The sequence below is a fragment of the Pseudopodoces humilis genome, chromosome 23 (genome assembly GCF_049639895.1).
Source record: "Pseudopodoces humilis isolate 2021_Gansu_Grassland_sample_001 chromosome 23, ASM4963989v1, whole genome shotgun sequence".
In the NCBI taxonomy this organism is placed as follows: Eukaryota; Metazoa; Chordata; class Aves; order Passeriformes; family Paridae; genus Pseudopodoces; species Pseudopodoces humilis.
Genome location: NC_142222.1, coordinates 9,418,612 through 9,445,185, shown reverse-complemented (window position 1 = coordinate 9,445,185; position 26,574 = coordinate 9,418,612). Strand labels below are relative to the sequence as shown.

Here is a 26,574-nt window from a genome sequence, read left to right as displayed (position 1 = left end):
GCCCCGCCCCCCGAGGCCGCGCAGGCGCGGTGGAGGCGCCGCGGTCCCGCCCGGAGCCGCAGCGGCAGCGGCAGGGCCGGGGGGGCCCGACCGGGGCTGCGGCCGCTCGGGGGCCGCCAGCAGCACCGCCACAGGCCCGGCCCGGCGCGCCGCCGGCCAGCGAGCCTGCATGAGGTTGATGCTGCTGTGCTGCACCTGGAGGGACGAGCCTATGGGAGAGGACGAAGGTGCGTGACCCCCCGAGCCCCCCCGCCTGACTCAGCGCTTCCGCCGCCGCTCGGGCCCCGGGACCCCCCAGCCCGGTTCGTGCGGAGCCTCCTGCCGGCCTGCAGCCCCCCGCATCCTGCCCCGCATCCCCCAGCCAGCCTCATCCTTCCCACTGTCCCCGTGCCCCTGCATCCTCCTCTGCACCCCCACATCTTCCCTGTACCCCTAATTCAGCCTCCATTCCCCCCACCCTTGTACTGCCACCCAGCCTGCATTCCACACTGCACCCCCAAATCTCCTCCGTCCTCCTTGTCAAGAACTTTTCCTCTGTGCATCCCTTCCTGCATCCCTGCCTGCATCCCTTCCTGCATCCCTGCCTGCATCCCTTCCTGCATCCCTGCCTGCATCCCTTCCTGCATCCCTGCCTGCATCCCTGCCTGCATCCCTTCCTGCATCCCTGCCTGCATCCCTTCCTGCATCCCTGCCTGCATCCCTTCCTGCATCCCTGCCTGCATCCCTGCCTGCATCCCTTCCTGCATCCCTGCCTGCATCCCTGCCTGCATCCCTGCCTGCATCCCTTCCTGCATCCCTGCCTGCATCCCTTCCTGCACCTCCACATCCCCCCTGCATCCTCACACCTCCCTGTCTCCCCCTGCACAGCCCATGTATCCCTCCTGCACCCCCAGGATCTCTGCAGCCACCCTGCACCCCTCTGTGTGTCCCCCATTCATCCCCCAGGACCCCCCAGCACTCATCCTGCCGTCCCTCCATGCACCCAGCACCCATCCCACAGCCTGCCATCCTCCCTGGATCCCTTGGGGCACCCATCCCGCCCCTCTTCACCCTCCCTGCCCCTCTGCCCCCATCCTGCACCCACCCTGTGCCCCCCATGGTGCCAGCCCTGGAGCCATGGGTGCCACGACCTTGACCCGCTGTGGGATCAATGGCTGGGGGATGGAATTCACCACCCCGGGCAGAGGGATTTAATCCTGGCTGCTGCTGTGGGTGGCCGGGGCTGGCTGGGGTGACAGCCCTGTCCCCTCGTGTTCCCCTGGCTGCAGGGACCGACCTGCCAGTGTGTGCGAGCTGCGGGCAGGGCATCTACGATGGGCAGTACCTGCAGGCACTGAAGGCTGACTGGCACGCTGACTGCTTCAGGTGGGACCTGCCGAGGGACAGCGGGGACACCGGGATGGCCTCGGGGACACCGGGATGGCCTCGGGGACACCGGGATGGCCTCGGGGACACCGGGATGGCATCAGGGACATCGGGATGCTCTGCAGGGACAGGGACAGTGCTCCCTCCCACTCTGCCCATGGCAGGGACACGCATCAGGCCATTACGGTGTCACTCACTGGAGCGTGGCTGTGGCTCCTGGCACCCCTGGGGGTGCCCCAGCTGAGGCCAGGCCTGGCACAGGGATCTGCTGCCTGTCCCTCGCTGTCCCCTCCTGCTGGGTGACGGGGTGCGTGTGGCTGATGTCACCCGCCCCCCTCCCTCCGTTTCCTCTTTCACTTGAGCCCTCCCGGCAGCTCCAGTCGTTGGAGCCCCAAGCAGGAGGAGAAAGGGCCTGGCTCGGGGGGCACAGGGGTGGGGGCTGGGGGTGCCCAGGCTTGTCCCCGGGGTGTGTCCCTGTCTGGTGGAGGAGGATGCTGGCGGCGGTGCTGAGGAAGAGCCGCGTCCTGAGCACCGGAGCCAGGTCAGTGGGAATGGGATTGACGAGGGAGCGGGTCAGGGTGGGCTCTGCAGCCCAGGGAGCCCCGGGGGGCTCAGCCTGTGTCCCCCATGCTTGGCTCCCCCTCTTTGGGCCGTCAGCCAGAGCGAAGCCGCTGCAGGGCCACAGCTGGATCCGGTCCCCCCATGGGTGAGCGGCTTCCGGCGGCGCTGGGCTCGCAGAAATCCCTCCTGCTCCTGCTCTTCCTCCTCTTCTCCCCCTCCCCTTCCCTTGTCCTCTGTTTCCCCTCCTTTTCTCTCTCCTTCTTCCCTGCTGCTCTTCCTCCCCCTCCTCCTCCTCCTTTCCTCCCCCGCCCCCAGCCCAAGGGAGGTTTTGTGCTTCGCCATGGGGTGGGGGAGTCCTCGCGCGGTGACGTCATGGGGTGGGGAAACTCCGCGCCGTGACGTCACCGCTGGTTGGTATTCCACCTGCATGGCCGGGGGCGGGTGGGGACTGCGACAGTCCCCGGGCACCCCGTGGGGACACCCTGCAGAGTGTCCTGCAGCAACCCTGCACCCTACAGCATCCCCGTACTGCAAATCCCCTACAGGAGATCCCCTACAGCTCCCCTTGCACCCCTTCAACCCCTCCCCAAGAGGATCGCCCCCCTTGCAGCCCCCTGCACCCCTCCCACAGCATCCCCTGCAGTCCCATATAGAAAATCCTCTGTAGCCCCTTTCTGCACCCCCAGCCACTCCCACACCCCACACAAATCCCTTCTGAGCCCCCCTGCACAGTCTGATGTGCACCCCTGCTGCTGTACCCCAAAACTGGCAGGCACCTCTGCACCCCCTGCCACCCTCCAGCAGCCTCCAAGCCTCCCCCAGCCCCTGTGCCCCTTGTGGATCGTCCCAAGGCTGGCACGTCCCTGACCAGGCTGGCACATCTGTCACCAGGGTGGGACATCTCTCTGTGTGTTTGTGACCAGGGTGGGACATCCCTCTGTCCGTGGTTAGGGTGACATGTTCCTCTTGAACATGAGCAGGCTGTCACATCTGTGAGCAGGGTGACAGACCTGTGACCAGGCTGGCATGTCACCCTAGTCATGGATAGAGGGACATGTGTCTGTGTGTCTGTCACCAGGGTGGGATGTCCCTCTATCCATGACCAGGCTGCCACCCACACTTGTGACCAGCCTGTCTCATCCCTCTGTGAGTCTGTGCCAGGCTGGCACATCTGTTACCGGGGTGGCATGTCTGTCACCAGTCTGCTGCATCGCTCTGTGTGTCATTGTCCAGGCTGCCACATCCATGCAGGGCTGGCACATCCCTCCTCGTGCCTCTCCCTGCCCCACGTCCCCTCCTCTGTCCACCCCAGCGTCCCCAAATGTCCCTGCAGCCCCACCCTGCACTGTCACCCCCAGAATCACCTGCTGTCACCCTGGGACTGGTGACAATTGGTGCAGTGGCCCTGCAGCTGCGGAGGAAGTGGGGGAAGCAGCTTGCCCAGAGAGCTGTGGAGTGGGTGAGCGCTGGCTGTGGCCGGGGTGACAGTGGGGACGAGGTGACAAGGGGCTCCTGGTTGCTGCCACAGGTGCTGTGAGTGCGGGGCCTCCCTGTCCCACCAGTACTATGAGAAGGATGGGCGCCTGTACTGCAAGAAGGATTACTGGGCACGCTTTGGGGAGCTGTGCCATGGCTGCTCCGAGCAGATCACCAAGGGGCTGGTCATGGTGAGCACCACGGGGTCCCCAGGGGTGGGACACGGAGCCTTGTCCCATGGCTGAGCTCCTGGGGAGCAGGGGAGGTGGGGAAGGGGTGCAGACCTCCAGCACCACTGGGTGTGGCAGGGGTGTCCTCTACATTTTAGGGGACCCTGGAGAGCCGTGTGGGGGTTGGGGGATGCAGGGCAGAAGCTCAGGGTGGTGGGAGGTGTTTTTACAGCCACCCCCGGTTTGGTGGCACTTCTGTCCCCACCATCCCATGGCTCTGCCTGCCCTTCCCACGGCCCCGGTGCACCCGTGGGTGCTCCCAGCCCCTTCCAAGCCCCGGCCCTGCCCTCGGTGCTCGGACAGGGGGTCCTGGGGCTGATGGCATTGCCCACAGGTGGCTGGGGAGCAGAAGTACCACCCCGAGTGCTTCAGCTGCCTCAACTGCCGCGCCTTCATCGGGGACGGGGACACCTACGCGCTGGTGGAGCGCTCCAAGCTCTACTGGTACGTCAGCTCTGGGGGGCTGGGGGGACACGTCCCCCGGTACCCCCACCCACCTCCTGCTCCGCTCCCCACAGCGGCCACTGCTACTACCAGATGGTGGTGACCCCGGTGATCGAGCAGATCCTGCCCGACTCGCCGGCCTCCCGCATCCCTCACACCGTCACCCTCGTGTCCATCCCCGCCTGCTCTGACGGCAAGCGCGGCTTCTCCGTCTCCATCGACCAGGGCTGCGGCAGCGAGCATCCCCGCACCGTGCGCGTCCGAGAGTGCGTCCCTGTCCCCTCTGCTGCTGTCCCCTCCCCAGGGCTGGGACATCCCGTGCCCCTTCTGCCCCTGGGATCCGTCCCACGGACCCTTTAGGGGTGGGAGGAGGAGCGGTGGGGCTGGGTTGTCCCCATTGTCCTGGGGTGGCCTGTTGGGACCGTGGTGGCACTGCAGGCGGTTTGTGGGGGCTGTGCTGGTGTGTCCCATGCTGGCATTGCCTGGTTTGCCAGTAGGCTGTGTGTCCCTGTGTGTCCCTGTGTGTCCCTGTGTGTCCCTGTGTGGTTGGGGTGGCTTGTGGAGACTGTGCCATCATGTCCCTGTCCATGACGGAGGGTGGCAGTGGGGTCTGACACACCTGTTGGGAGTGTCCCAGCACACCCCCCTGATGGTGACAATGTCGGGGGTCTGACCCCACTGTCCCCAGGGTGGACCCGGACTGCATCAGCCCTGACATGAAGAACTCCATCCACGTTGGTGACCGCATCCTGGAGATCAACGGGACCCCCATTGGCCACGTCCCCCTGGACGAGGTAGGGTCCCCCCGTCACACCCCAGCCAGCCCCGCTGCCGCCATGTCCCCAAACCCACCCCACCGTCACTTCCTTCTGCAGATCGACCTGCTGATCCAGGAAACGAGCCGCCTGCTGCAGCTGACCATCGAGCATGACCCCCACGAGCCCCTGGGCCGGGAGCCAGGGCTGGCGGGCAGCCCCCTGCCCGCCCCGTGCAGCCCCCTGCGCTCGCCAGCTCCCGTGCCCTGCGGGGACCCCGCTGCCACGCGCCAGCGCGCTGTCACGTAAGGCCACCCCCTGCCCCTGCTCCCGCTGGGCTCCCCCACACGCTCACCTGTGCCCCTCCGTCCCGCAGGAGGAGCTGCAGCACGGACAAGTCCCCGGGCTCGGGCTCCGTGGGCTCCCCCGCGTCCCAGCGCAAGGACATCGGGCGCTCCGAGTCCCTGCGCGTCGTGTCCCGCACCCACCGCATCTTCCGCCCCTCCGACCTCATCCACGGAGAGGTGCTGGGCAAGGGCTGCTTCGGCCAGGCCATCAAGGTGGGACGGGGGCACGAGCGTGGGGGTCTCGGCTCCCCAGGATGGAGGGGGGTGGCTGAGTCCCTGCGCTCCTGGCCAGGTGACGCATCGGGAGACGGGTGAGGTGATGGTGATGAAGGAGCTGATCCGCTTTGACGAGGAGACTCAGAGGACCTTCCTCAAAGAGGTGAGGTCCCCATCCTTAATCCCCCAGGCTGGGGGGACACGAGGGATGGGTCTGTCTGATCCTGGCCCCACCTGGGCACAACCCCTTGATATGGGTGACCAAGCCCCATGGGTGCAGCTCTGTCCAGGGGGTGTGGGAGCCTTGGGGTGTCACGGACGGGGCTGGGGGGGTCTCCTGCAGGTGAAGGTGATGCGCTGCCTGGAGCACCCCAATGTGCTCAAGTTCATCGGGGTGCTCTACAAGGAGAAGAGGCTCAACTTCATCACAGAGTACATCAAAGGGGGCACCTTGAGGAGCCTCATCAAGAGCATGGTGAGCACTGGCGGGGGGCAGCTTGGTCCCTCACCACCGGACCCCTCTTCCTTTTCCATTCCCTGGCAAATTCCCCCTCCTGTCCCCCAGGACAGCCACTACCCCTGGAGCCAGCGGGTCAGCTTCGCCAAGGACATCGCTGCTGGCATGGTGGGTGCCACCATGGCATGGGTGGATGGGGCAGGTACTGGTGGGTGGGGGGACCACGGCGTGGGGGTGCCCCTGCTCTCAGCCCACCCTTCCCACAGGCCTACCTCCACTCCATGAACATCATCCACCGTGACCTCAACTCTCACAACTGCCTCGTGCGGGAGGTGAGTCCCACCTTGGTGCTGGCCTCCCCTGTCCTGGCTGGGGCTCTCAGTCCCCTGGTGCTCCCTCGGGCCTCACCCCTTCCTGTGCCCCCCAGAACAAGAGTGTGGTGGTGGCTGACTTTGGGCTGGCTCGGCTGATGGTGGACGAGAAGAATCAGCCCGAACATCTCAAGAACCTGAAGAAACCGGACCGCAAGAAACGCTACACGGTGGTGGGGAACCCTTACTGGATGGCCCCCGAGATGATCAATGGTGAGGGGAATGTGGCCAGCCAGGGCTCTGTCCCCAGGCAGGGGACGCTTGGTGGGGCAGGGACAGGACGTGTGACATGACCCTGTGTCTGCAGGGAGGAGCTACGATGAGAAGGTGGACATCTTCTCCTTCGGCATCGTCCTGTGCGAGGCAAGTGCCCCTGGGCTGGGGTCTGCCATGGGGGCCGGGGTCCTCATGGTGTTTGGGGTCAGCCCCCAAGGTTGGGGTGTCCCTCTTGGGGTTGGGTTGTTTACTCTCCACCTTAGGATTGGAGTCTGTTCCCTTGGGCTTGGAGTCCTCGTTGTGTTTGGGTTCCCCTCCAGGTTAAAGTTCTCACCCTTGGAGTTGGGGCCTCTCCCCTTTGGTTAAGGGTCTCCCCACTGGAGTCTCTCCCTTGGGGTTGGGATTTCTTCATTGTGTTTGAGCTCCCTCCTGGGGCTTGGACATCTCCCCCTTGGGGCTTTGGGGTCCCGGTTCAGGGCTGAGGTCTCCCCTTGGTGCCGAGCCCGCCCTGCTGCCCGCAGATCATTGGCCGGGTGAGCGCCGACCCCGATTACCTGCCCCGCACCACCGACTTCGGCCTCAACGTGCGGGGCTTCCTGGAGCGCTACTGCCCCCCTGCCTGCCCCCCCAGCTTCTTCCCCATCGCCGTCTGCTGCTGCGACCTGGACGCCGAGAAGCGGTGGGTGATGGAGACCCCCGGGGTCCCTGGGGCAGGGGACGGGGCGGGGACAGAGCCAGCAGAGCTGCCACGTGTCCCCCTCGTCACTCAGGCCGTCCTTCGCCAAGCTGGAGCAGTGGCTGGAGACGCTGCGCATGCATCTGGAGATCCACCTGCCGCTGAGCTCGCAGCTGGAGCAGCTGGACCGAGCCTTCGGGGAGGCGCACCGGCGGGAGGGGGCCCCGCCCGCGCCCCCGCGGTAGAGCCCCGGCCCGCGGCCCCCGGCACTCACGGGAGAAGGAGCTGTGCCCGCCGTCAGCCGCTCCTGGGGCTGCCCCAGCCCGGGGCTGGACCCCCGGGCCCCCACCCTGCTGCCCACCCCGGGGAGCCGGCTCTCCCCGGGGCCGCATGGCCCTGGGCACCCCCACGCTGTAGCTCTGACCGCCGGGACCAGCCCGGGCACCGCGGGGAGCGTCCCCGTGCCCGCACCCCAAAGGCTCAGCTCCCCTTTGCACAGCGGGGCTGCCCGGACAGAGCCGCGGTGCCTTGGCTGTCGGTGAACTTGCACTGCGCACGGGAGGGACCCCGCGGCCCCCACGGCACCCTCGTAGCGACACCCCCGCCCTCGGCCGGCCCCTCAGGCTGCTCCTGCCGGCACCCCCGGCCGAGCGAGCGGTCCTGGGGGACGCCCCCGTGGTGCGGGGACGGGCACGGGGTCCCTGCTGCCCCCACGCCTCTGCTGCCCGTGCCGAGCCCCGACTATGCAGCCCTGGGATGGCTCCAGAGGGACGTGGGGCTGCGGCTCATCCCGGTCCCCCTGCCCCGGGGGGCCCAGGGGGTTGCGCCACGCGGTGCTTTTCATGCTCTTTATTCAGGTTCATTTTTCTGTAAGATATTTAAAGAGAAGAGTTTGTATTATTTTTTCATACAACGTAGCGTTTGCCATTTGTCACTGCCTCGGTTCTGCTTTCCCAAAGGGATCAAACTGTGAAGTCTCTCCGTGCACTTTTGCCCGGGAAGTCCAAGGCAACGTCCTCTGCGGAGGCGGGAAGGGAGCTCAAACTGTGATGTACCCCGAGCCGTGAGTCAATAAATCCTTCCCCGCTCGCTGCCCAGCCTGTTGGCAATCGCTCGCCTCCCCCGGGGGGGCTGGGAGCTCCTGGGGAAACTGAGGCAGGAGGGGACGGTCTCTCTGGCCAGGGTGAGGCTGTAGCACCGGCTGTGGTGGCACCCACCAGCTCGCTCACCCCCGTGGGGACAGTGCTGTTGTCACCCTTTGTGCTGTCCCCACCCCACTGTGGGTACCCGCAGCCCTGGGACTGCTGCCATCCCTGCCTGTGTCACCAGGGTCCCCAAGCCCTGTGTCCCCCTGGTGGCCGTGCCCGCTGGCACACCAGGGTGGTGATAGGCAGGTGACGGAGCCGTGCAGCACATCGGTGCCGTGGAGCTGCTTTGCCTTCGGTGTAAAACCAGCCCCGGGGAACAGTGCTCATGCTGGGGTAGCCAGCGTGGGGACCGGTCAGGACAGCCAGCCTCCACAGGGATGTGCGGAGATGGAAAAGGATTCCTGGGATCCCACCAAGGCACCGAGCTCCATGGGGATGTGTGGAGCTGGAGAGAGGTCACTGGGGTGTCCGGCTGCATGGGGACCTGGGCTCTGGTCCCCATCCCTGGCCACAGCAAGACTCATCTCACATGAGGATTTTCCAATGCAGGCAATGGAATCTGGGATCCATTTGGGATCTTCTGGAACCCTTTCCACCTCAGCCTATCCCTCTTTTGAGACAGAGTCTGGACTGGAAAAATCCTGGTGGTGCTCCCTCCTGCATCTGGCACGTGGCTCTGCAGGGTGTCTGCAGTGGTTGACCCTGTCCCCAGAGTCATTTGTGTCCCCTGGGTACAGGATCCCTCCCTCTGGCTCAGGAACAGGGGCTCTGTGTGGTCCTGGAGCAGCCTGAGCCCTCCCTCCGTGATTTGGTGTCGCTGTCACAGCTCCCCTCTGCACCTGGGCTGGGATAGGAGCCACCTCCTTGGGTCACACATGTCACCTGGTGGCTCCATAGGGAACCTCCAGAAGCCCAAAACCCTGGTGGAACTCCGAGGCCAATGCTGGGGGGTCAGTACCTGTCTGCCTCAAGTTCCCCCATAGCTGGAATGGGCTGTGGGATATGAGGATGTGAAGAAGGGCTGGCACTGCAGCTCCTGTCCCCACTCTGGTGTCCTCTGTCACCTGACAGGTGAGGCTGGCCAAATCCTCCAGAAAGGCAAGAAAATCCTATGGGACACAGTTCCCACCTCATTTGCCAGCAATTTTTGTAAATTTATAGATGTGGCATTTATAAACACAGCCCTGGGAATGTGGGTCTGCCTTGCTGCCCCTCTCTGCCAGCTGGGGGCACAGGGGGACATCCCTGACGCAGCTGCTGGGTGGGGCTCCAGAGGGGCAGGTAAGTGATGGGTAAGTGATTGCCCAGTGCCACCAGGGTCCCAGGCAGGACCAGGGATGGGCAGCATCGACTGATGAGTCCTTTGTGAGGGCTCTGGGAGGTGGTGACACGTGAGGAGCTGTGGGAAGGTTCAGTCCCAGGAGAGGAGGGGACCTCGTGTGGGCAGGGTGTCTCAGCCATCCAAACACACCTGGGCTCATGGGTTTGGATGGCTGTGGCACCGTCCCCACCTCTGTGACACTGTTCCCATGTCCAAACCCCTCCGAGGGGCTGGCACTGCCTGGACTTGGGCAATGGGGACCCTCAGAACCCCCAGACCTCCCTACTCTGAGCCAGAGCTCCCTGCAGAGACAGCCCAGGGAGGTCTGGGGAGTTGTGGGACCCTGATGTGTGAGTCTAGGGAACCCCTGTGCTTGTGTTTGGGGAGCTGGAAGACCCTGGCACGTGGGGTTTAGGTTTGGGGGACCCCAGATGGTGGGTTTGGGGCTACTGGCTGCCCTGTGAAACAAGCACAGGGAGCAGCCCAGGCCACGAGCAGCCCTTCTGGGCTCAGACCAAGGGAAAGAGGCCAAAGGCAGGAGTTACACCCCAGGTTTTCAGGGTCCACCCTGAGCACAGACCCCCTAACCCACTCATCCCCATGCTGGAGCAGATCTTGGGGAGCACCGTAGGGTGCCTGTCGTGGCTTATCCTTTCCACAGTGTGAAAAATGAGTTTATTCCCAGCTTGAAGCGTGGCTGCTTTGGAGAGTGGAGAGCAGAACTTGTGCCTGTGCTCTGGTGGCTTTGGGGATGGACCCTTGGGGCTTTGTCCCCTGGGATGTGTCACTGGGAGCAGCAGCGAGGTGCACTGCCCCACACACAAGGTGATCCTCGGCCCAGCCACAGCGCCGGGAAGGCCCCGGAATGGGACCTTTTGCAAGAGAGAGCTAAAAATAAAGGTTCTCATGGTGGATGCAGGGAAGCATCCAAACATGTGACCTCTGGACCTGTCAGCAGTCGAGGACAGGACTGACCCCCAGCTCCATCCCATGCTTGGCTGACACCCTGTGGTCTCTGTGACCCCAAATCTTCATCCCTGCCCCTCCTTCGAGCCCTGCAGGGCAGCCTGAGCCCCAGGCCTGTCCCGATGCCGGGTGTGGGCAGGGGGAGCGGGCAGGCAGAGAAGAGGTTAAGCTCCCCACGCCCACCGGATGCAGCATCCTGGGCTGGGCTCTTTCCATCTTGTTTTGGTTTGGAGGAATAAAAGCTTTGGCAGCAGCAAAGCCGCTTCCCAAAATAACTCAGCCTCCCATGGTAATTATAGAGCTCTGGGCCCCGGTAGTGAGCGGAGACTTCCCAGCCGGGCCGGGACCTGGGATCTGCTGCTGCCGGCCCGAGGAGCCCCGCTGTGCCTCGGGGACCTTGGGGACCTCTCCAGCCGTGCCACCCTCCCTGGGCATCACCATCGCTCCCCGTGCGTCATCTCCCAGACAGAACGTGCGGCCCCCGTGTCCTCTCCCGCTCCGCAGCTGATCCCTTCAGCTTTTAATGCTCTCTAAAGCCCAGGTTGCAGCTCCCCGGCCTCGATGGGCACTGGGCTACCGGAGCGAGGCCGTGGCAAGCGGGTGGCTGCTGCGGGCTGTGCAGGCTGAGAACAGGCAGCTCACGGAGGCAGTGCCGGGCTGGGAGCGCCCGGCTCAGCCCGGCAGTGCCCGCCCGCCCCCGCGGGGCTCAGTGCGCTCCTTGAAGGGCAGGGAGAGCCCGGGCTGAGCTCCTGGAGCCCCCGAGCCCCTAATCCCCGGTAATCCTGGAGGAAAGCGCTGCCTGTGGGGATTAGGGATGTAAACAGCCACCCTCACCTGCCTGCCCCTGCCTGCCCCCACCTGCCCTCTGCCTGGACCCTCCAGCCAGCCAAGATGAGGTGCTGGGAGAGCAGGATCTCTGCCTGGACCCCGGACACGGTCGAGGTGGCCGCCGGTGCTCTCTGAGACCTTGCTGAGCATGTTGTGGTTATTTATTGGAATAAAGAGAATGTGGAGCCATCTGGACACAGCCTGGATCTATAACGTCGGAGGGAAAGAGATTCCAGGCAGTGACAAGGTTGGGGACAAGGCTGAGATGCTTCTTGTGGAGCCGCACAACTTCAGTCAGAGCCTGACTGGGGTTGGATCCGTCTTTTCCTCCTGGGGAATTACCACTGGGGTTTTTCATGGGCAGGAAAACTGAGGCAAGGGAGGAGAAGCCCATGAGAGGGAACGCATGTGACCTCGCCAGCTCCCTGGCTTGGAGAGAGTCTGAGGTGGGACAAGGACAGTCCTGAGGAGCAGCTGGGCCGGGAGACTGAAGTTTGGGGAGGGCTGAGCTCTGCCAGCTGCTCGCCACGGGGAGCGGCCACCGCGGCCAAGGCTTCCCCTGCCCCTTTCACGGCCGGAACACGAGCGCGGTGCCAGCATCCTCCCTGCCCCGGGGACACGGGGACACAGCCGCGTGCCACTGCCACTCACGTGGGCTCGGGGGCATCCCGGGAAGGCGCTGCCATCCCTGGGGTGGGATGGGGTGGGGTGAGTGGGATGGGGACAGGGGCACAGCCAGCCGCGTGTCCGGGTTCCTTTGCCAGCCCACCAGCCAGGGGCAGCATGGCCCAGCAGCAGCCCCGGAAACCTTCGGGAGGGGGAGACAGGCTGGGGTTTGGTGAGCCAGTGCAGTTGCCAGTCCCTGGTGCCCAGCAGGTGATGAGGGATGTGTGGTGCTGGGGTGTTTTCCCAGGACCTAACACCCCCTGAGTGGTGCCCAGTGCTCCCAAGAGCCAGTGGCTGGTGTGGAGCCCAGTGCCTCCTGTGCAATACCTGGGACCTGCAGGGCAATGCCCGGTGCTGGTGGCACTGCCAGGAGGTCACTCACCATCACAGGGGCCATTCCCTCTCACCTGCACCAGTGACGGGCTCTGGGGTCTTACAGCCACTGCCTGCCAGTGCCCAGCGCCCAGTACTGGTGCCCTGCACCCCGTGAACCCTGTCCCTGCTGCAGCATCTTGTTCCTGGTGCTGGTGCCCCAGCACTGATGCTGGAGCCAGTGCCTGGTGCTCCTGCCCTGTGCCACCACCACTGTGCGGTTCCTGGTGCCCACTGAGAGCAGCCAGAGCCGGTGCCCGGCCCCGGTGCCCGGTGCCAGCTGCCGGAGCGAGTGCCTGGGGCCGGTGCCAGGTATTGATGCCAGAGCCGAACGCCAATGGATGCTGGTGCCCAGTGCCCGGTGCTGGTACCCAGTGCGTGGTGCCAGTGCGTGGTGTGCGGTGTCTGGTCCTGCTGCCCGCTGCCCGCTGCCCGCTGCTGGTGCCCGGTGCCCGGTGTACAATTCTCGGCCCCGGTGCCGTTGCCGGTGCCCGTGCCCGGTGCGCGGTGCCGGCCGCTGATGCCGGTGCCGGGCACTGATGCCGATGCTGATGCCGGTGCCGGTGCCCGGTGCCGCTGTCGGTGATGCCGAGCGGCCGCCCCGCCCGTCCCCCCGCCCGCCCCGCCCCGGGGCCGCCCCCGCCCCCGCCGCTGCTATTTCTGCTAATCCGCGGCGGGGCCCGGCCGTGCTCAGCGGCAGGCGCCGCTCCCGGACGGCGCCCGGCGCCGCAGCCATGGTAAGGCCGGCGCGGACGTGGGACCGGCCCGGGCTGCCCCGCACGGCGGCACGGGCCCGCTCCCGCAGCCCCGGGCCCGCTGCCCTCCGTGGAGGTGACGGTGCGCGGGGGCGGGGCGGACCCGGGCCGCCGGTGCCGCAGCGGAGCGCGGGGGGGACACGGGCGGTGGGGCAGCACCTGCCGGGCCTCGGCCGGCGGCAGCCCCGGGGGACGCGGGGGGGCCACGGGCCCCTCAGCGGGGAGGGCAGAGCTGGGAGCGTCACCTGCGTGTCCCCCTGTCCTGCGCTCCCTCCCGGTGTCCGTGCGTGTGCGGCGGGAGCTACTCTGGCGTGTCTCCGTGCCGAGCATCGGTCCCCAGCTCTTGGCAGGTCCCCGGGCTGCGGCGCTGGTGGCACTTCCAGCCTGGCCGGGCCCTCGGCCGGGACCGTCACACGCACCGAGCCGGTTCTGTACTCACCGGCAAGGTCCAGAGCCGCCGCCGGCATTCCCGGTCCGCGACGGCTCGTTCTGCATCTCCCGTTCTGCATCTCCCGTTCTGCATCTCCCGTTCTGCATCTCCCGTTCTGCATCTCCCGTTCTGCATCTCCCGTTCGGCCTCGCTCCCCCGCGGTGGTGGCAGGTCCCCAGGAGTCGCTCGGCCGGGCCACGTCTCCGCGGGGACCTCGGGCTGTGTCCAGGCTGGGGATGAGGACGGAGGGGGCCGTGGCTCGCGTGGCACCGGGCTGTGGCCGCTGGGACAAGCGGCCCCGGCGGGGAGCGCTGCGGCCGCGCTGCCCCGGCAGCCGCCGTGGGAACCAGCCCGGCACATTCCTCCGGAGCTGGACGCAGTGAAACCAGAGAGGAGGGCGGCTGGCGGAGCGTGTCGCAACGGAGCGCCTTCCCGACAGGCTCCAGGCTGTGGGTTTGGGATGCACACAGCAGCCTCGGAAACATCGCGGGGGGGGACAGCGGTCACAGCTGGGGACCGGGGACAGCTGCGCTCCCTCGCCCTGCACGTGGGGTGAGCTGGGGCTGGAGGTGCTCCACAAGGACACACAGAGGCAGAGCCGGTGCCCCTGCCACAAACACCACATCGCTCTGTCCCCAGAGCAGTTCCCAGCTGGCCCGGAGGAGCAGCATGAGCGCTCCACACCCTCCGCCCACCCCACTGTGAGTGGGTCAGATCTTGCCCAGCCCCACGAGCTGAGATGCCGCCTGGTTTCCAGCCTGAACAGGCCTCGCTGTCATGTCCCGGCTCACAGGGAGCAGCTGCTCATGGTCCCATCCTGGGCTCCCCATTCAGGTGCTTCAAGCTGGAGAATTCCCTGCGGGAGAGGGACTGGAGCTGCTGCACTGTTGGCTGTGGCTCTCATCCCCCGTGCTCAACTGCCTGTCCCCTGCCCAGAGCAGGGACCCACACCACAGCCTGCCTCCCACCCAGTAGCCTGCTCCTCTTGGAGCTGCCGGCAGACTCAGTTTCCCATCTGGAATGCTGCTGATGGGTGGGGTGGCAGAGCTGGGGGTACCCTGATTCTCTGGCCGGAGCATCCCGTTCATCCAGAGGCGGGGCCGAGCAGGCACAGCCCAGGTCCTGTATCCCTGGGAACGAGCTGGCCTGGTCCTGGCAGTGCTCGGCTTCGCTGTGGGCTCGTCCTGCCGGGAGTTCGTGCCTTTGGCACAGCGTTTGTGCCTGGGATGCTCAGCCACAGTGACACAGCGGCTGTGCCGAGGGTGGCATCGTGGCTGTCACCTTTAGAGGGCTTGGGAACGCCTCTGTCAGGCAGGCGAGAGAGACAACACCTCGCCGGGACGTTCCCGTCCTTTCCCTGCAGAAGCAGGCTGGGAGAACACCTCCCGTGGCAATGCGGTACCCGCGGAACGATGCTCGGGGCAGCCGGTGCCTTTCCGAGGTCAAGCTTTGCCCGCTGCCCCCGTGTCCCCCCGCGCTGCATCCCCGGGCTGTCCCCGGGAGGGGACGGTGCGATGCGCAGTGACAGCGCGTGTGGTGCCTCGCTGGGGCCGCTGACAGCCCGGCTGTGAGGGCACTCACCCAGCCGCGTGTGTAATCTGCTTACCGGGGCACCGGCACAGCCCCGGGCTCTCGCTCCGTCAATCCCCGCTCCTGCCCGGGATTTCCGAGCCCGGGACGCTTGGAAAGCGGCCGAGCGACCCTGGATCGCGCCTGAGCTGCTCTGATGCATCTCGACACGCATCGAGGTGAATCACCGTCCCTGGTGACCTCGAAGTGACAGCTGGGGAACCCTGGCCACCACCCACGGCTCCTCCTGGGGCACTGTTAACCCTTCGCCTCCCGGGGATGAGCCGGGAAAGCCGGGGAGGGAATGCTGGAGCTTCTGCCTGGGATCCCTGTGGTGGGCAGCGTCCCTGCTTCTCCCAGTCCAGGGCTGGGTCCTTCCCAGCCAGGCCCAGCTCGAGCAAAAGCTTGGAGCCAAGTGGGGAAGCTTTGACAGGTGCAAAAGTGTGGGAAAACTGCATTTCTGACCTCAAAGAGGCTCTGGAGCCCTGCTGGGGGATGCTCCAGGTGAACATCGGGAGTAGACGTGGTGTGCGCTGGGTTGGAGGGGCATTCAGTCCCGGGACAGAGGGAGTTTTGTCCCAGGATGGTTTTTGTCCTGGGACAGAGGTGTTTCCAAGGACTGAGTGTCCTCCTGGGCTGTAGCCAAGCTGTGTGTTCAGGCCAGGGGTGCTGGTGGTGCTGCTGCTGATGGTGGTGGTCCTGCAGCCCCCCCAGGACCTTCCTGAGCAATGATGGCTGATCCTTGAAATCTCCACAGCCGGGAGATGGGAGCTGGGCTTGGCTCTGCCCGGGGATCCCTGTCCCCTCCCGTGCCCCTCGAGGGGGCCGTGCCTGGCTGCTGGGTGCCGCGGGCGCCCTGCACGGAGCCTGCCCAGGGTGGAGTTATGCTAATGCTGCTCCCCAGCCCTCGGCACAGCCGGTGCCACTCGGCATCTTCTGCTGGCCACGGGCGACACCGGCTGTGCCATGGCCACCTGCCCCGAGCTGCAGCCTGGGCAAGAGGTACGGGGGCAGCGCCCGTCCCCGGCGGGGCCACAGAGGGGGCAGAGGGGGTGGGGGGCACGGAGCATCCCGGTTCTGTGGATCAGCTGCCACAGCTGACCCTCCGTCCCTGGGACAGCCTTGTCGGGGGCTGCACTTGCTGCAGGACCCCCAGGGATGCGGCGCAAACCTCGGTGCCGCGGCGCTGCCGAGGTCATCGGCTTCGCCGGGGGTGGGGGACGAGGGCGAGCCCCAAAATGCTGGAGGAACGGAGCGGCAGCAGGGCTGGAAGCGCTGGCCGCTGGTGGTGGCATCACCTCCCATCCCCGGGTGTCCCCGGCCGGGCTGTGCTGCGCTGGGGGCTGGCCCCGAGGTCCCCCCGGTCAAGGGCGGTGAGGAAGAGGATGCTGCGGTCACACAGAGCACCGAACACTCAGGACCGCTGGGGCAGAGGGGAGCACGGGGGTCCCTCAGCTGTCCCCCAGCTGCCCCCCAGCCTGGCCCCGTGGTGCCGGTGCCGGTGGCCGCGGGGCAGCGGCGGGAGCGGGGCCGGGAGTGCGAGCGCTCAGCCCCGGCAGCGCCGTGACCTTGTTTCCAGCCCGTTAATTCCGCGCATCTCGGCCGGCAGCGAGCGGGGGACACGGCGCAGGGGAGGGAGGACACGTGTCCCCATGTCCCCAAGGAGGGATGTCGCCTCGAGCCCCCGGATGGGGGGACACTGACCCGAGCTGCGAGCCTGCAGGGTCACGGGCTCCCCCGGCCCCTCTCCTTTGGGGTCTCACTGCCCGTGGGGCTGGGGTCGCCTGGCGGTTGCCTTGGGACCTTGGGGACCCTGCTGAGAGCAGGGCTTGGTACCACGGGAGCCGCTGCCTGACGTGCCCTTAGGAACGCGTCTCCTCGAACTCTTGTAAACAGGATGTGGAGCCATCCCAACCCCGGCGGCCCCGACCCTGGTCCCAGCCCCGCCACCCCGCTGGTGCTCGGGGGCAGCTGTGCCTGCCGTCCCCGGCCCCTGCCGGGAGGTGTCGGGGTCCTCGGCCGGGTCCCCTGCCCTGGCTGTCTCCTGGGACTGAGGGGAGCCCCCATGGCCCGTGATGACACCCTGTGAACGGGCAGCGGGAGGCGGCACGGGCATCTGGGGACCCCTGCCCACCATCTGCCTTCCCCTGGCTGCTGCCCAGCTCAGGTCACCCCCCAACTGCTCTTCATCTCTTCTTGGTGTCTGTGCTTCGTCCCGGCCCCCTCCCTGTCCTCCTGGCAGGCCATGGGGCGCGGGGGGGTCCTGGCTGCCCCAGAAGACCCCGAGGAGCGGCGGGGTGCCCAGGGGGAAGGTGCCCACCCCTGTGCCCCGGAGTGCCAGGAGCTGGCTGCCGTCCCCACGCCGCAAGTCGTAAGCGCCCGAGCTGCGAGGAACCACGGCTGTCCCCACTGCCATCCCCGAGGCTGTCCCCAGGGTGGTGGCTGGTCCCCTGGGGTGGCCGTGTCCCGTCTCTTCTCCCATCCCTGCCACCTTTAGGCTGCATGTGTCTGGCTGCTGCGGCTCGGGGGCTTGCGAGGCTGAGCCGGGCGGTGCCATCTCGGGGCTGGCATTGCCACCACCACTGTCACCTCCTCTCTTGGTCCCCAGATAAAGCGTTTCCTGAAGGAGGACTCGGACGAGGCTGAGCTGACCCAGTTCCTCCGGGACTGCCCGCCAGCTGACAGCTCCAGGAAGGTGGAGGCTGCCGAGAGCCGGCGGGAGCCTGGCCACCCCCTGGGCAGTGTGGCCAGGGTCCCCCCAGACGAAGACAGTGACGACAGGGACAGCAGGATCTTCTCCCGCTCCCGGCCCTCGGATTTCCAGCAGCACATCGCCGCCCCCCCACCCCCCAGCCCCAACCGCCCGCGGAGCCCCTGGGGGCAGCTGGACCCCTACGACTCCTCCGAGGTGCGGGATGTGTCCGTGGGGAGGGGGGACACACACGTGGGGCGAGGGGCTGAGGGACTGAGGACGTTCCCATCTTGTGAACGCAAAGGTTTGGGCAGGCACGGCCTCACCCCTTGGAACTCCAGCCCTGGGAATCCCTTTGAGGGATTAAGGGGGGAGTTTCCAGGGTGGGAGGTGGGCTGGTGGTGACCCTGTCCCATGTCCCCTCTGCCCTCTGCAGGATGACAAGGAGTACGTGGGCTTTGCCACGCTGCCCAACCAGGTGCATCGCAAGTCGGTGAAGAAGGGCTTCGACTTCACCCTCATGGTGGCAGGTACGGGGGTCCAGCCGGCCTGGGGGCGCTGACCCCACTCTGGATCCCAAACACCCTGGACTGGGGACGGGGGAACAGTGGCTGCCCCCCTCATCTTTGTCCTGCTTTCTCAGGGGAATCCGGGCTGGGCAAATCCACCCTGGTCAACAGCCTCTTCCTGACGGACATGTACAGGGACCGCAAGCTGCTCAACGCTGAAGGTCAGGGGGGCACTCCTAGCCCAGATGGGTGTCCTGGGGGACCTGGGCAGTGGCAGAGCCCAGGGATGCTCCTGAGGGCTGCAGCCCCTCTCCCTGCCTAGCTGGGCTCCCCTGGAACAACACGTGCTGTGTTGCCAGCTGCTCGCAGTGGTGAGCCCCCTGCCCGGGATGGGAACCCCCCATGGGGATTTTATTTCCACAGGGAAAACAAGCCCTGGCTTGTTGGGGATTGGCTGGAGCTGTAGCATTTCTGGGAGGCTGGGGACAGTCAAGGCTTGGGGCACAGTGCCAGTTCAGCTGCAGCCAGTTTTTGAATAAAAATGGCCCAAACTTGCCCAAATCCCCAGGAGTTCGAGTTTGTGTTTTTTTATTTGTTTCTGCTGCTTGGAGTGAAAGCCAAAACACATAACGCAGCAGGAGCATCCTCAGGGCTGCAGGGACATGGAGGGTCCTGGGGTGAAGGGGCACATGCAGGCTGGAGCTGTGGGGTCACCTGAAATGCTCCTGCAGCAAGACCCAGCCCCAGCAGGGCCCTGAGCTGAGCTGGGGTCCTGGGGTGGCCGTGGCACCCCATGGGACGGGTGGACATCCATGGGGATGTACACGGGGACCAGAGCATGGAGCATCCCCTCCTGGGCTGGAGCAAGGCGTGTGGCAGGGCTGCTCCAGCTGGGTCACCCAGCCCCCAGGGTGAGGGATGACACCCGGGGGTCACAGCATGTCCCCACGTCACCTCCACCCTTCCTGGTGCCCCCCGGTAACGCGTCCCTCCCCACAGAGCGCATCACGCAGACAGTGGAGATCACCAAGCACGTGGTGGACATCGAGGAGAAGGGGGTCAAGCTGCGCCTGACCATCGTGGACACGCCGGGCTTTGGGGACGCCGTCAACAACACCGAGTGGTGAGTGCCATGGGGTGGGGACTGTCCCCAGGGGGTGGGATGGTGAGTGCCATGGGGTGGGGACTGTCCCCAGGGGGTGGGATGGTGAGTGCCATGGGGCAGGGGTCTCCCCAGGGCGGGCACCCCGTGGTGGGTGGGATGCCCATGGTTCACTGGGCTTAGGTGCCGAGCCGTGGGAGGCGTTGAGCTGGGGGTCCCCAGAGGACTCGGTGTCACCTCGCTGTCCCTGCAGCTGGAAGCCGGTGGCTGACTACATCGACCAGCAGTTCGAGCAGTATTTCCGTGACGAAAGCGGCCTCAACCGGAAAAACATCCAGGACAACCGAGTGCACTGCTGCATCTACTTCATCTCACCCTTCGGCCACGGGTACGGGCCCTGGCCGCGCTGCCAGGGGCTGGCCAGGGGCTCAGAGGGACAGGGCTCACCCCGCTCCCCCCGCAGGCTGCGGCCCCTGGATGTGGAGTTCATGAGAGCCCTGCACCAGCGCGTGAACATCGTGCCCGTGCTGGCCAAAGCTGACACCCTGACCCCTGCCGAGGTGGAGCGCATGAAGAATAAGGTGAGGAGAGCTGTCCCAGCAGGTCCCTGGGCACGGGGGTGCCCTGGGTGTCCATCCATCTCCTGCCTGGAATTTGCCCTGGAGCGTTTTCCAGGCTCGCAGCACTGTAGAGGACCATGTTGTCCCCATGGCCACCAAGGACACGTCTGCCAGGGGATCAGCTGAGGGCTGGAAGGATGGGGGGTGTCCATGACATCTGGTGTGGGGGGAACAGGCTTTTAGGGGCCATTGGCCCTGTGTGGTGCCTCCCACGCCCTCAGATCCGGGAGGAGATCGACCACTACGGAATCCGCATCTACCAATTCCCTGAGTGCGACTCGGACGAGGATGAGGAGTTCAAGCTGCAGGACCAGGCACTGAAGGTGGGTCTGGCTCCTCCAGCTCCATCACTGGAGGGGCAGAGCCCCATGGCTGGGAGGACACGTCACCCTAGGGAACCTGCAGGACCCTTGGGGCCACAGAAGCTCTCCAGCATGGACGGGCTGGCACATATCTCACTACCCAGACACGTCACCAAGGTCCCATGGGTGACACCTGCAGCTTGGGATGGAGCTTGGGTGGAGAAACCCATGCCACGACCTCTGCTGTCCCACTGGGGCTCTCCACAGCTGGGCCTTTGGGGTATCTTGGCCAACGGGTGCTGGACACAGCGAGGAGGACACGCGGAGGGATGTGGGTCCTGGCGGGGGGGGGTCACGGCAGGGCCCTGCTCACCCCCCCCCGCCCTTGCAGGAGAGCATCCCCTTCGCCGTCATCGGCAGCAACACGGTGGTGGAGGCCAAGGGCCGGCGCGTCCGAGGGCGCCTCTACCCCTGGGGCATCGTGGAAGGTAAGGCTGGGGACGGGGACACGGCGTCCCCCGGCAGCCCCCGGACCCCGTGGCCCCCTGACCCCGGCTCCCCCGCAGTGGAGAACCCGTCCCACTGCGACTTCGTGAAGCTGCGCACGATGCTGGTGAGGACGCACATGCAGGACCTGAAGGACGTGACCCGGGAGACGCACTACGAGAATTACCGCACGCAGTGCATCCAGAGCATGACCCGCATGGTGGTCAAGGAGCGCAACCGCAAGTACGGGCGGGGCTGGGGCCGGGCTGGGGCCGGGCTGGGGCCGGGCTGGGGCGGGGGTTCCTCGCCTTGGGGTGACCCCGCGCACCTCGAGCGGCTCAGGGCTGTGCCAGGCTCCGAGCTGGGGAGCCCCGCTGGGCTGGGGGGTCCTTCCTGTGCCCCTGGGCTGGGAGTGCCTGGGGGTGCTCCAGCAGTGAGGGGCACCCTGTGACCCCGGGGTTGGCTGGGGGCGCTCACCAGAGGGGGACCCTGCACCTCCCTGGAGCCGGGGTTGGTTTGAGGGGTGTTCCAGCAGTGAGGGGGACCCTGTGTCCCCTCTGAGCTGGGTGTGTCTGGGGGATGCCCCAACACGGAGGGGGCCCTTGCATCCCTGCGGGCTCAGGTGCCACAGCAGGAGCCCAGCAAAAGCCGGTGCTGGGGCTCTGCTCGTGGATCAGCCGAATTAAAGGCCCCCAAATCCCCTTTAGCCACCCCGAGGCGCTGGGGCAGCTCCCCTAGGCAGGGTCCCGGGTGGGACCCTCCAGTCGGGGGTCGGAGCAGTGTGGGAGTGAGTGGAGGCTCTGTGGGTCCCGAGGGGCTGGAGCCGTGCTCTGGGGGGCTGCCTGTGGCTGTAGGCACCTCTCCAGGCACCTCTGAGCGTCTGTCCCTGTGTGCCCCGGGCCAGGAGCCATCCCTCCGTGCTGAGGCTGTGCTGCGGGGACTGCTCTGCCGACTGAGCCGGGACCTGCCCCCCCTGCCGCCCCCGGCCCCTCTATAAAGTGTTTGTTGGTACCCAACGCTGTCTTGGTCCTTCTGTGCCTGTGCAAGGGCCAGGCAGCCGCCCCCGGGGAGAGCCAGCCCCGTGGCCACCCACTCCGGCCCTGTGGCCACCCACTAGTGTCCCACACAGGTTCCCCTTTGGGTGTCAAAGGACACCGTGTGCCACCCCGGGTCACCCCGGCTCAGCCAGGTTTGGAGGATGTCACTGTTTGGTGGCACTGAGCCCCCAAGGCTGCCCAAGGGAAGGGGTCGTGCTGCCCTCCTGGGGATGCGGTTTTGGGGTGCTGAGAGCCTCTGCTGCTCACCCCATTGCTGGTGCCCGGCTCCAGCCTGGTGTGGCTGCCAGGGCTGGCAGGAGCTCCACGTGCTTCCCCCACGGTCAGAGCCGAGAGAAGCAGCTCTGACCTCCCGGAGCGGCTCCCAAAGCCCGGCACGGCGGGACAGGGCAGGGCTGGGAGGGATGGATGGGCTGGGAGAGATGGATGGGCTGGGGGCGATGGATGGGCTGTCAGGATGGGCTGTCAGGGATGGATGGGCTGGGGGCGATGGATGGGCTGTCAGGGATCACGTGCTGGCCGCGGCACGGGGCAGCACTCGTGTCCCCGCGGGGCCTGGCGCTGTCCCGGCCCTGTCACCCGCTGGGGTGCCGTGGCATCCGCAGGGACCCGCAGAGCTGGTTCCTCCCAGGGCCGCGGGCACGGAGCTGCCATCGACCTGCGCCGTGCCCGGGGCTCCGGGGGATGCTCGCGGCTCTCCCCAGCACGAATGGCCTCGAATGGGGGCAGAGCTCGGGAAAAGGGGGTGCAGCATGCCCGGGGCTCGCAGGGCAGGGAACGCCTGGAGAGCTCGTCCTGAGGCAGGGGGACAGAGGGGAAATGCCGAGGTTTTGGTGTTTTAAAGCAGCAGGGCAAATACTGGCCCAGGAAAGCCCAACCCCAGTGGGATTCTCCCCAAAACGGGAGGGCGTGGGTCCCCCCTTGGCTGGTGCATGGCAGGTTGAGGGTGCCTGGAACTGCTCGCATCTCCCTTGCCAGGGAAAAGCCGCTCTGGTGGTGGCCATAGGGCCCAGGGGCTGTGCAGGGGGTGCTGGGGGCCTGCAGGGCTCGGGCCATCCACGGGGGAATATCCCCGGCACCCTCACCTCCTCTCTCTGCCCACAGCAAGCTGACCCGGGAGAGCGGGACAGACTTCCCCATCCCCGTGATCCCCCCAGTGCCGGACATGGAGACGGAGAAGCTAATCCGGGAGAAGGATGAGGAGGTGAGTGTGGGGCGGGCTGAGCCCCCAGCCCCGCTCCCTCCAGCCCCGGCTGTGTGTGATAGCACACCCTTCCTGCAGCATCCCAACGAGCAGGGGCTGGAGCTGCATCCAGGGGTACCCGTTCCCCCCGCCCCAGCTCCTGGCCATCCCGGTTTGTCCGGGATGCTCAGCCCGAGCCCCATTTGCACGGGAGGTGTGTGACTGGGGCTTGGCACCATCCGCGATCCCGGCTCTGCTCCCTTCCAGCTGCGGCGGATGCAGGAGATGCTCCAGAAGATCCAGAAGCAGATGAAGGACTCGCACTAGCCCGTCCCTCCTCCTCCTCCTCCTGGCCCTGATCAGAAATGTTTACATCACGCTCCACCCGCCCGGCCCCGCTGCCAGACTCGGTACCAACACCCACCCACCACCTTAAGCTGTGGCATCGCCTTATCCAACAGCCCAGTGCCCGCGGGGACACGAGGGGACACGAAGGGACAGCGAGGGGACAGAGCATCCAAGCCGGGGTCCCCTGCCCTCACTGGGAAGAGCTTGGTTCCCCGAGCTTTGGTTTCCCATTTCTCCACAGCTCTGGGGAGGGCCCTGGCCAGCCTGGTCCCCACAGTGTGTCCCTTGTCCCCGTGTCACCCCGGGCTCCCTGCTTACAGCCTTTATGCTCAGCTTGGCCCTGGCCTGAGAGGGGAGGAAAGGAAAGGCACTGCCCCTCTCTGGGGGACAGGGCTGTTCCCCTGGCCTCGGCTCCTGGGGACCACAGGGGACAGAGGGACAGCCACCATCCTGCTCCGTGCCAGCACCAGTGCAGGGGGACTGAAGCTGTCAGTGTCCAGCCCTGTGTCCTCACCCTGTCCCCACTGAGTGACAGCAGGGCTCTGGCATGGGGAGCAATGGGAATCAGTGTCCCCAGGGAAAACCCCTTGAACCCCAAATCAGAGGCTGGGCACCCCGGCCCGCCGTGATGTTGGCCCTGTAAAGCAATAATGAGTGTCCTGTGCCCGTGGCACCTCTCACCCCATGGCAACAGCACCGGCCCTGGCTGGAATTCTGGCCCCTGCTGCCTCTTGCTTGTCTGTGGTGTCCCCGTGTCCCAGGATGTCCCTGTCCCTGCTGCTCCTTGGCACAGCAGCCCTGCGTGCTCTCCAAGGATGTCCTCGTCTGTGCTGCTTCCCAGCAAAGCAGTGCTGTGTGTCCCCATGGTGTCCCCATGTCCCCATGGTGTCCCCATGGTGTCCCCATGGTGTCCCCATGGTCCCCAGCCTGTCCTGGTTGGTGTTGCTGCCCTACAGAGCACTGCAGCTTGTCCCCCCCAGACTGCCCCCATCTGTGTTGCTTTCCCACAGAGCTATGTTGCATCCCTGTGTCCCCCGGGATGTCCCCAGCCATGTCACCACCCTGCAGGGCTCTGTGTAATGTCCCTGTGTCCCCCGGGATGTCCCCAGCCATGTCACCACCCTGCAGGGCTCTGTGTAATGTCCCTGTGTCCCCCGGGATGTCCCCAGCCATGTCACCACCCTGCAGGGCTCTGTGTAATGTCCCTGTGTCCCCTGGGATGTCCCCAGCCATGTCACCACCCTGCAGGGCTCTGTGTAATGTCCCTGTGTCCCCCGGGATGTCCCCAGCCATGTCACCACCCTGCAGGGCTCTGTGTAATGTCCCTGTGTCCCCTGGGATGATGTCCACCTCTCGCAGCACCCCTGGGGAGGTGGATCCAAGCCCCCCCTGGCTGTGGGAAAGGCCAGAGGGGCTGGTGAGGATGCAGGCAGGACTGGGAGCACTGGGATGAGTGGGAGCAGCACTGGGAGCTCTCTGCCATGGGGATGTGTCCTGTCCCCATCACGGTCCCCCGAGGCCGGGTCCCGGGTGGGGCGTGGCTGGCAGGGGCTGTGCCCAGCTGGGGGCTGCAGGGTGCCAGGGCAGCCCCCGGGCCGTGCCCACCGTGTTCCCGTGGGCAGGCCCCCCCGGGCAGGGCCCCGCAGGGAATATTTAGCGCTTTCCTTTTTTTAATCTCGCTATTTTCTTACAGAAGCCCCTCCCCTGGCATGATGGTCCTAGAGGAGTTTATTAACGGATCAGAGAGTATAGGTTTATAAATTCTTATAGAGTAGTGGAAATATTTTTATCCCTCCACAACTGTTCTCAATAAATATGGCTGACCCAGCTTGTCTGCAACCCCTTGTGGCTTCCACCAAATGGAATCCCACATGAAATCCCAAATGGGCATCCCACACTCCTGACCATCCCGCACTCCTGACCATCCCGCACTCCTGACCATCCTTCAGCCCTGACCATCCCACACTCCTGACCATCCCACACTCCTGACCATCCCTCAGCCCTGACCACCCCACACTCCTGACCATCCTTCAGCCCTGACCATCCCGCACTCCTGACCATCCCACACTCCTGACCATCCCACACTCCTGACCATCCCTCAGCCCTGACCACCCCACACTCCTGACCATCCTGCACTCCTGACCATCCCTCAGCCCTGACCATCCCTCAGCCCTGACCATCCCACACTCCTGACCACCCCTCAGCCCTGACCATCCCTCAGCCCTGACCATCCCACACTCCTGACCATCCCTCAGCCCTGACCATCCCTCAGCCCTGACCATCCCACACTCCTGACCATCCCACACTCCTGACCATCCCTCAGCCCTGACCATCCCGCACTCCTGACCATCCCACACTCCTGATCACCCCACACTCCTGACCACCCCACACTCCTGACCATCCCTCAGCCCTGACCATCCCACACTCCTGACCATCCCTCAGCCCTGACCATCCCTCAGCCCTGACCATCCCACACTCCTGACCATCCCTCAGCCCTGACCATCCCACACTCCTGACCATGCCTCAGCCCTGACCATCCCACACTCCTGACCACCCCACACTCCTGACCATCCCTCAGCCGTGGGCACCCACGTTCTGAGGCCAGTGATGCCCCGCCCTGTGACCTCCTGATCCCGGTTCCTGTTCCCTTGGAAAAGGCTCAAAATGGATCTTGAGGGGTTGTGCTGCACTCACAGCCCAGCATGGGGTGTGGTGAAAGAGCCCCTTGGGATTGAGCTCTGGGATGGATGGATGATGGATGAATGATGGATGGATGGATGATGGATGGATGGATGGATGGATGGATGGATGGATGGATGGATGATGGATGGATGATGGATGGATGGATGATGGATGGATGATGGATGGATGGATGATGGATGGATGGATGGATGATGGATGGATGGATGATGGATGATGGATGGATGATGGATGATGGATGGATGGATGGATGATGGATGGATGGGTGATGGATGGATGATGGATGATGGATGATGGATGGATGATGGATGGATGGATGGATGATGGATGGATGATGGATGATGGATGGATGATGGATGGATGGATGGATGGATGGATGATGGATGATGGATGGATGATGGATGATGG

General features: G+C 65.7%; 2 protein-coding genes across 4 annotated transcripts; both read left to right on the top strand.

The window, feature by feature from the left end:
- Positions 1 to 63: 63 nt before the first annotated feature.
- On the top strand, positions 64 to 8,027 carry LIMK1 (LIM domain kinase 1). Of its 2 annotated transcripts, XM_005525988.3 has the most exons (16): positions 64 to 227; positions 1,269 to 1,365; positions 3,455 to 3,593; positions 3,967 to 4,076; positions 4,151 to 4,342; positions 4,765 to 4,870; positions 4,952 to 5,136; positions 5,208 to 5,391; positions 5,471 to 5,557; positions 5,738 to 5,869; positions 5,960 to 6,019; positions 6,118 to 6,183; positions 6,279 to 6,435; positions 6,530 to 6,585; positions 6,960 to 7,117; positions 7,209 to 8,027. In XM_005525988.3, exons 1-16 carry the CDS (start codon positions 170 to 172, stop codon positions 7,357 to 7,359), a joined length of 1,938 nt encoding a protein of 645 aa, XP_005526045.1. In that variant the 5' UTR covers positions 64 to 169; the 3' UTR covers positions 7,360 to 8,027. The 2 variants fall into 2 exon arrangements, with proteins under 2 accessions (XP_005526045.1, XP_087922475.1); XM_088066349.1 differs by lacking the exons at positions 64 to 227; positions 1,269 to 1,365 and adding an exon at positions 1,783 to 1,906.
- Positions 8,028 to 16,120: 8,093 nt separating this feature from the next.
- On the top strand, positions 16,121 to 25,305 carry SEPTIN4 (septin 4). Of its 2 annotated transcripts, XM_088066174.1 has the most exons (13): positions 16,123 to 16,171; positions 17,412 to 17,540; positions 17,778 to 18,077; positions 18,298 to 18,391; positions 18,505 to 18,591; positions 19,370 to 19,493; positions 19,726 to 19,860; positions 19,936 to 20,053; positions 20,314 to 20,415; positions 20,786 to 20,882; positions 20,961 to 21,123; positions 23,040 to 23,139; positions 23,386 to 25,305. In XM_088066174.1, the coding sequence occupies exons 1-13, from the start codon at positions 16,136 to 16,138 to the stop codon at positions 23,443 to 23,445; spliced, it is 1,545 nt and encodes a 514-aa protein (XP_087922300.1). In that variant the 5' UTR covers positions 16,123 to 16,135; the 3' UTR covers positions 23,446 to 25,305. The 2 variants fall into 2 exon arrangements, with proteins under 2 accessions (XP_087922301.1, XP_087922300.1); XM_088066175.1 differs by lacking the exon at positions 17,412 to 17,540 and having other exon boundaries at positions 16,121 to 16,171.
- Positions 25,306 to 26,574: the final 1,269 nt, after the last annotated feature.

Coding starts and splice junctions, on each gene's coding strand:
- LIMK1 (XM_005525988.3), top strand. CDS start 170: ATGAGGTTGATGCTGCTGTGCTGCACCTGGAGGGACGAGCCTATGGGA. Junction 4,343..4,764: donor CGCACCGTGCGCGTCCGAGA/GTGCGTCCCTGT, acceptor CACTGTCCCCAG/GGTGGACCCGGACTGCATCA. Junction 6,436..6,529: donor GGCCCCCGAGATGATCAATG/GTGAGGGGAATG, acceptor CTGTGTCTGCAG/GGAGGAGCTACGATGAGAAG.
- SEPTIN4 (XM_088066174.1), top strand. CDS start 16,136: ATGGCCACCTGCCCCGAGCTGCAGCCTGGGCAAGAG. Junction 17,541..17,777: donor CCGTCCCCACGCCGCAAGTC/GTAAGCGCCCGA, acceptor CTTGGTCCCCAG/ATAAAGCGTTTCCTGAAGGA. Junction 20,883..20,960: donor CCCCTGGGGCATCGTGGAAG/GTAAGGCTGGGG, acceptor GCTCCCCCGCAG/TGGAGAACCCGTCCCACTGC.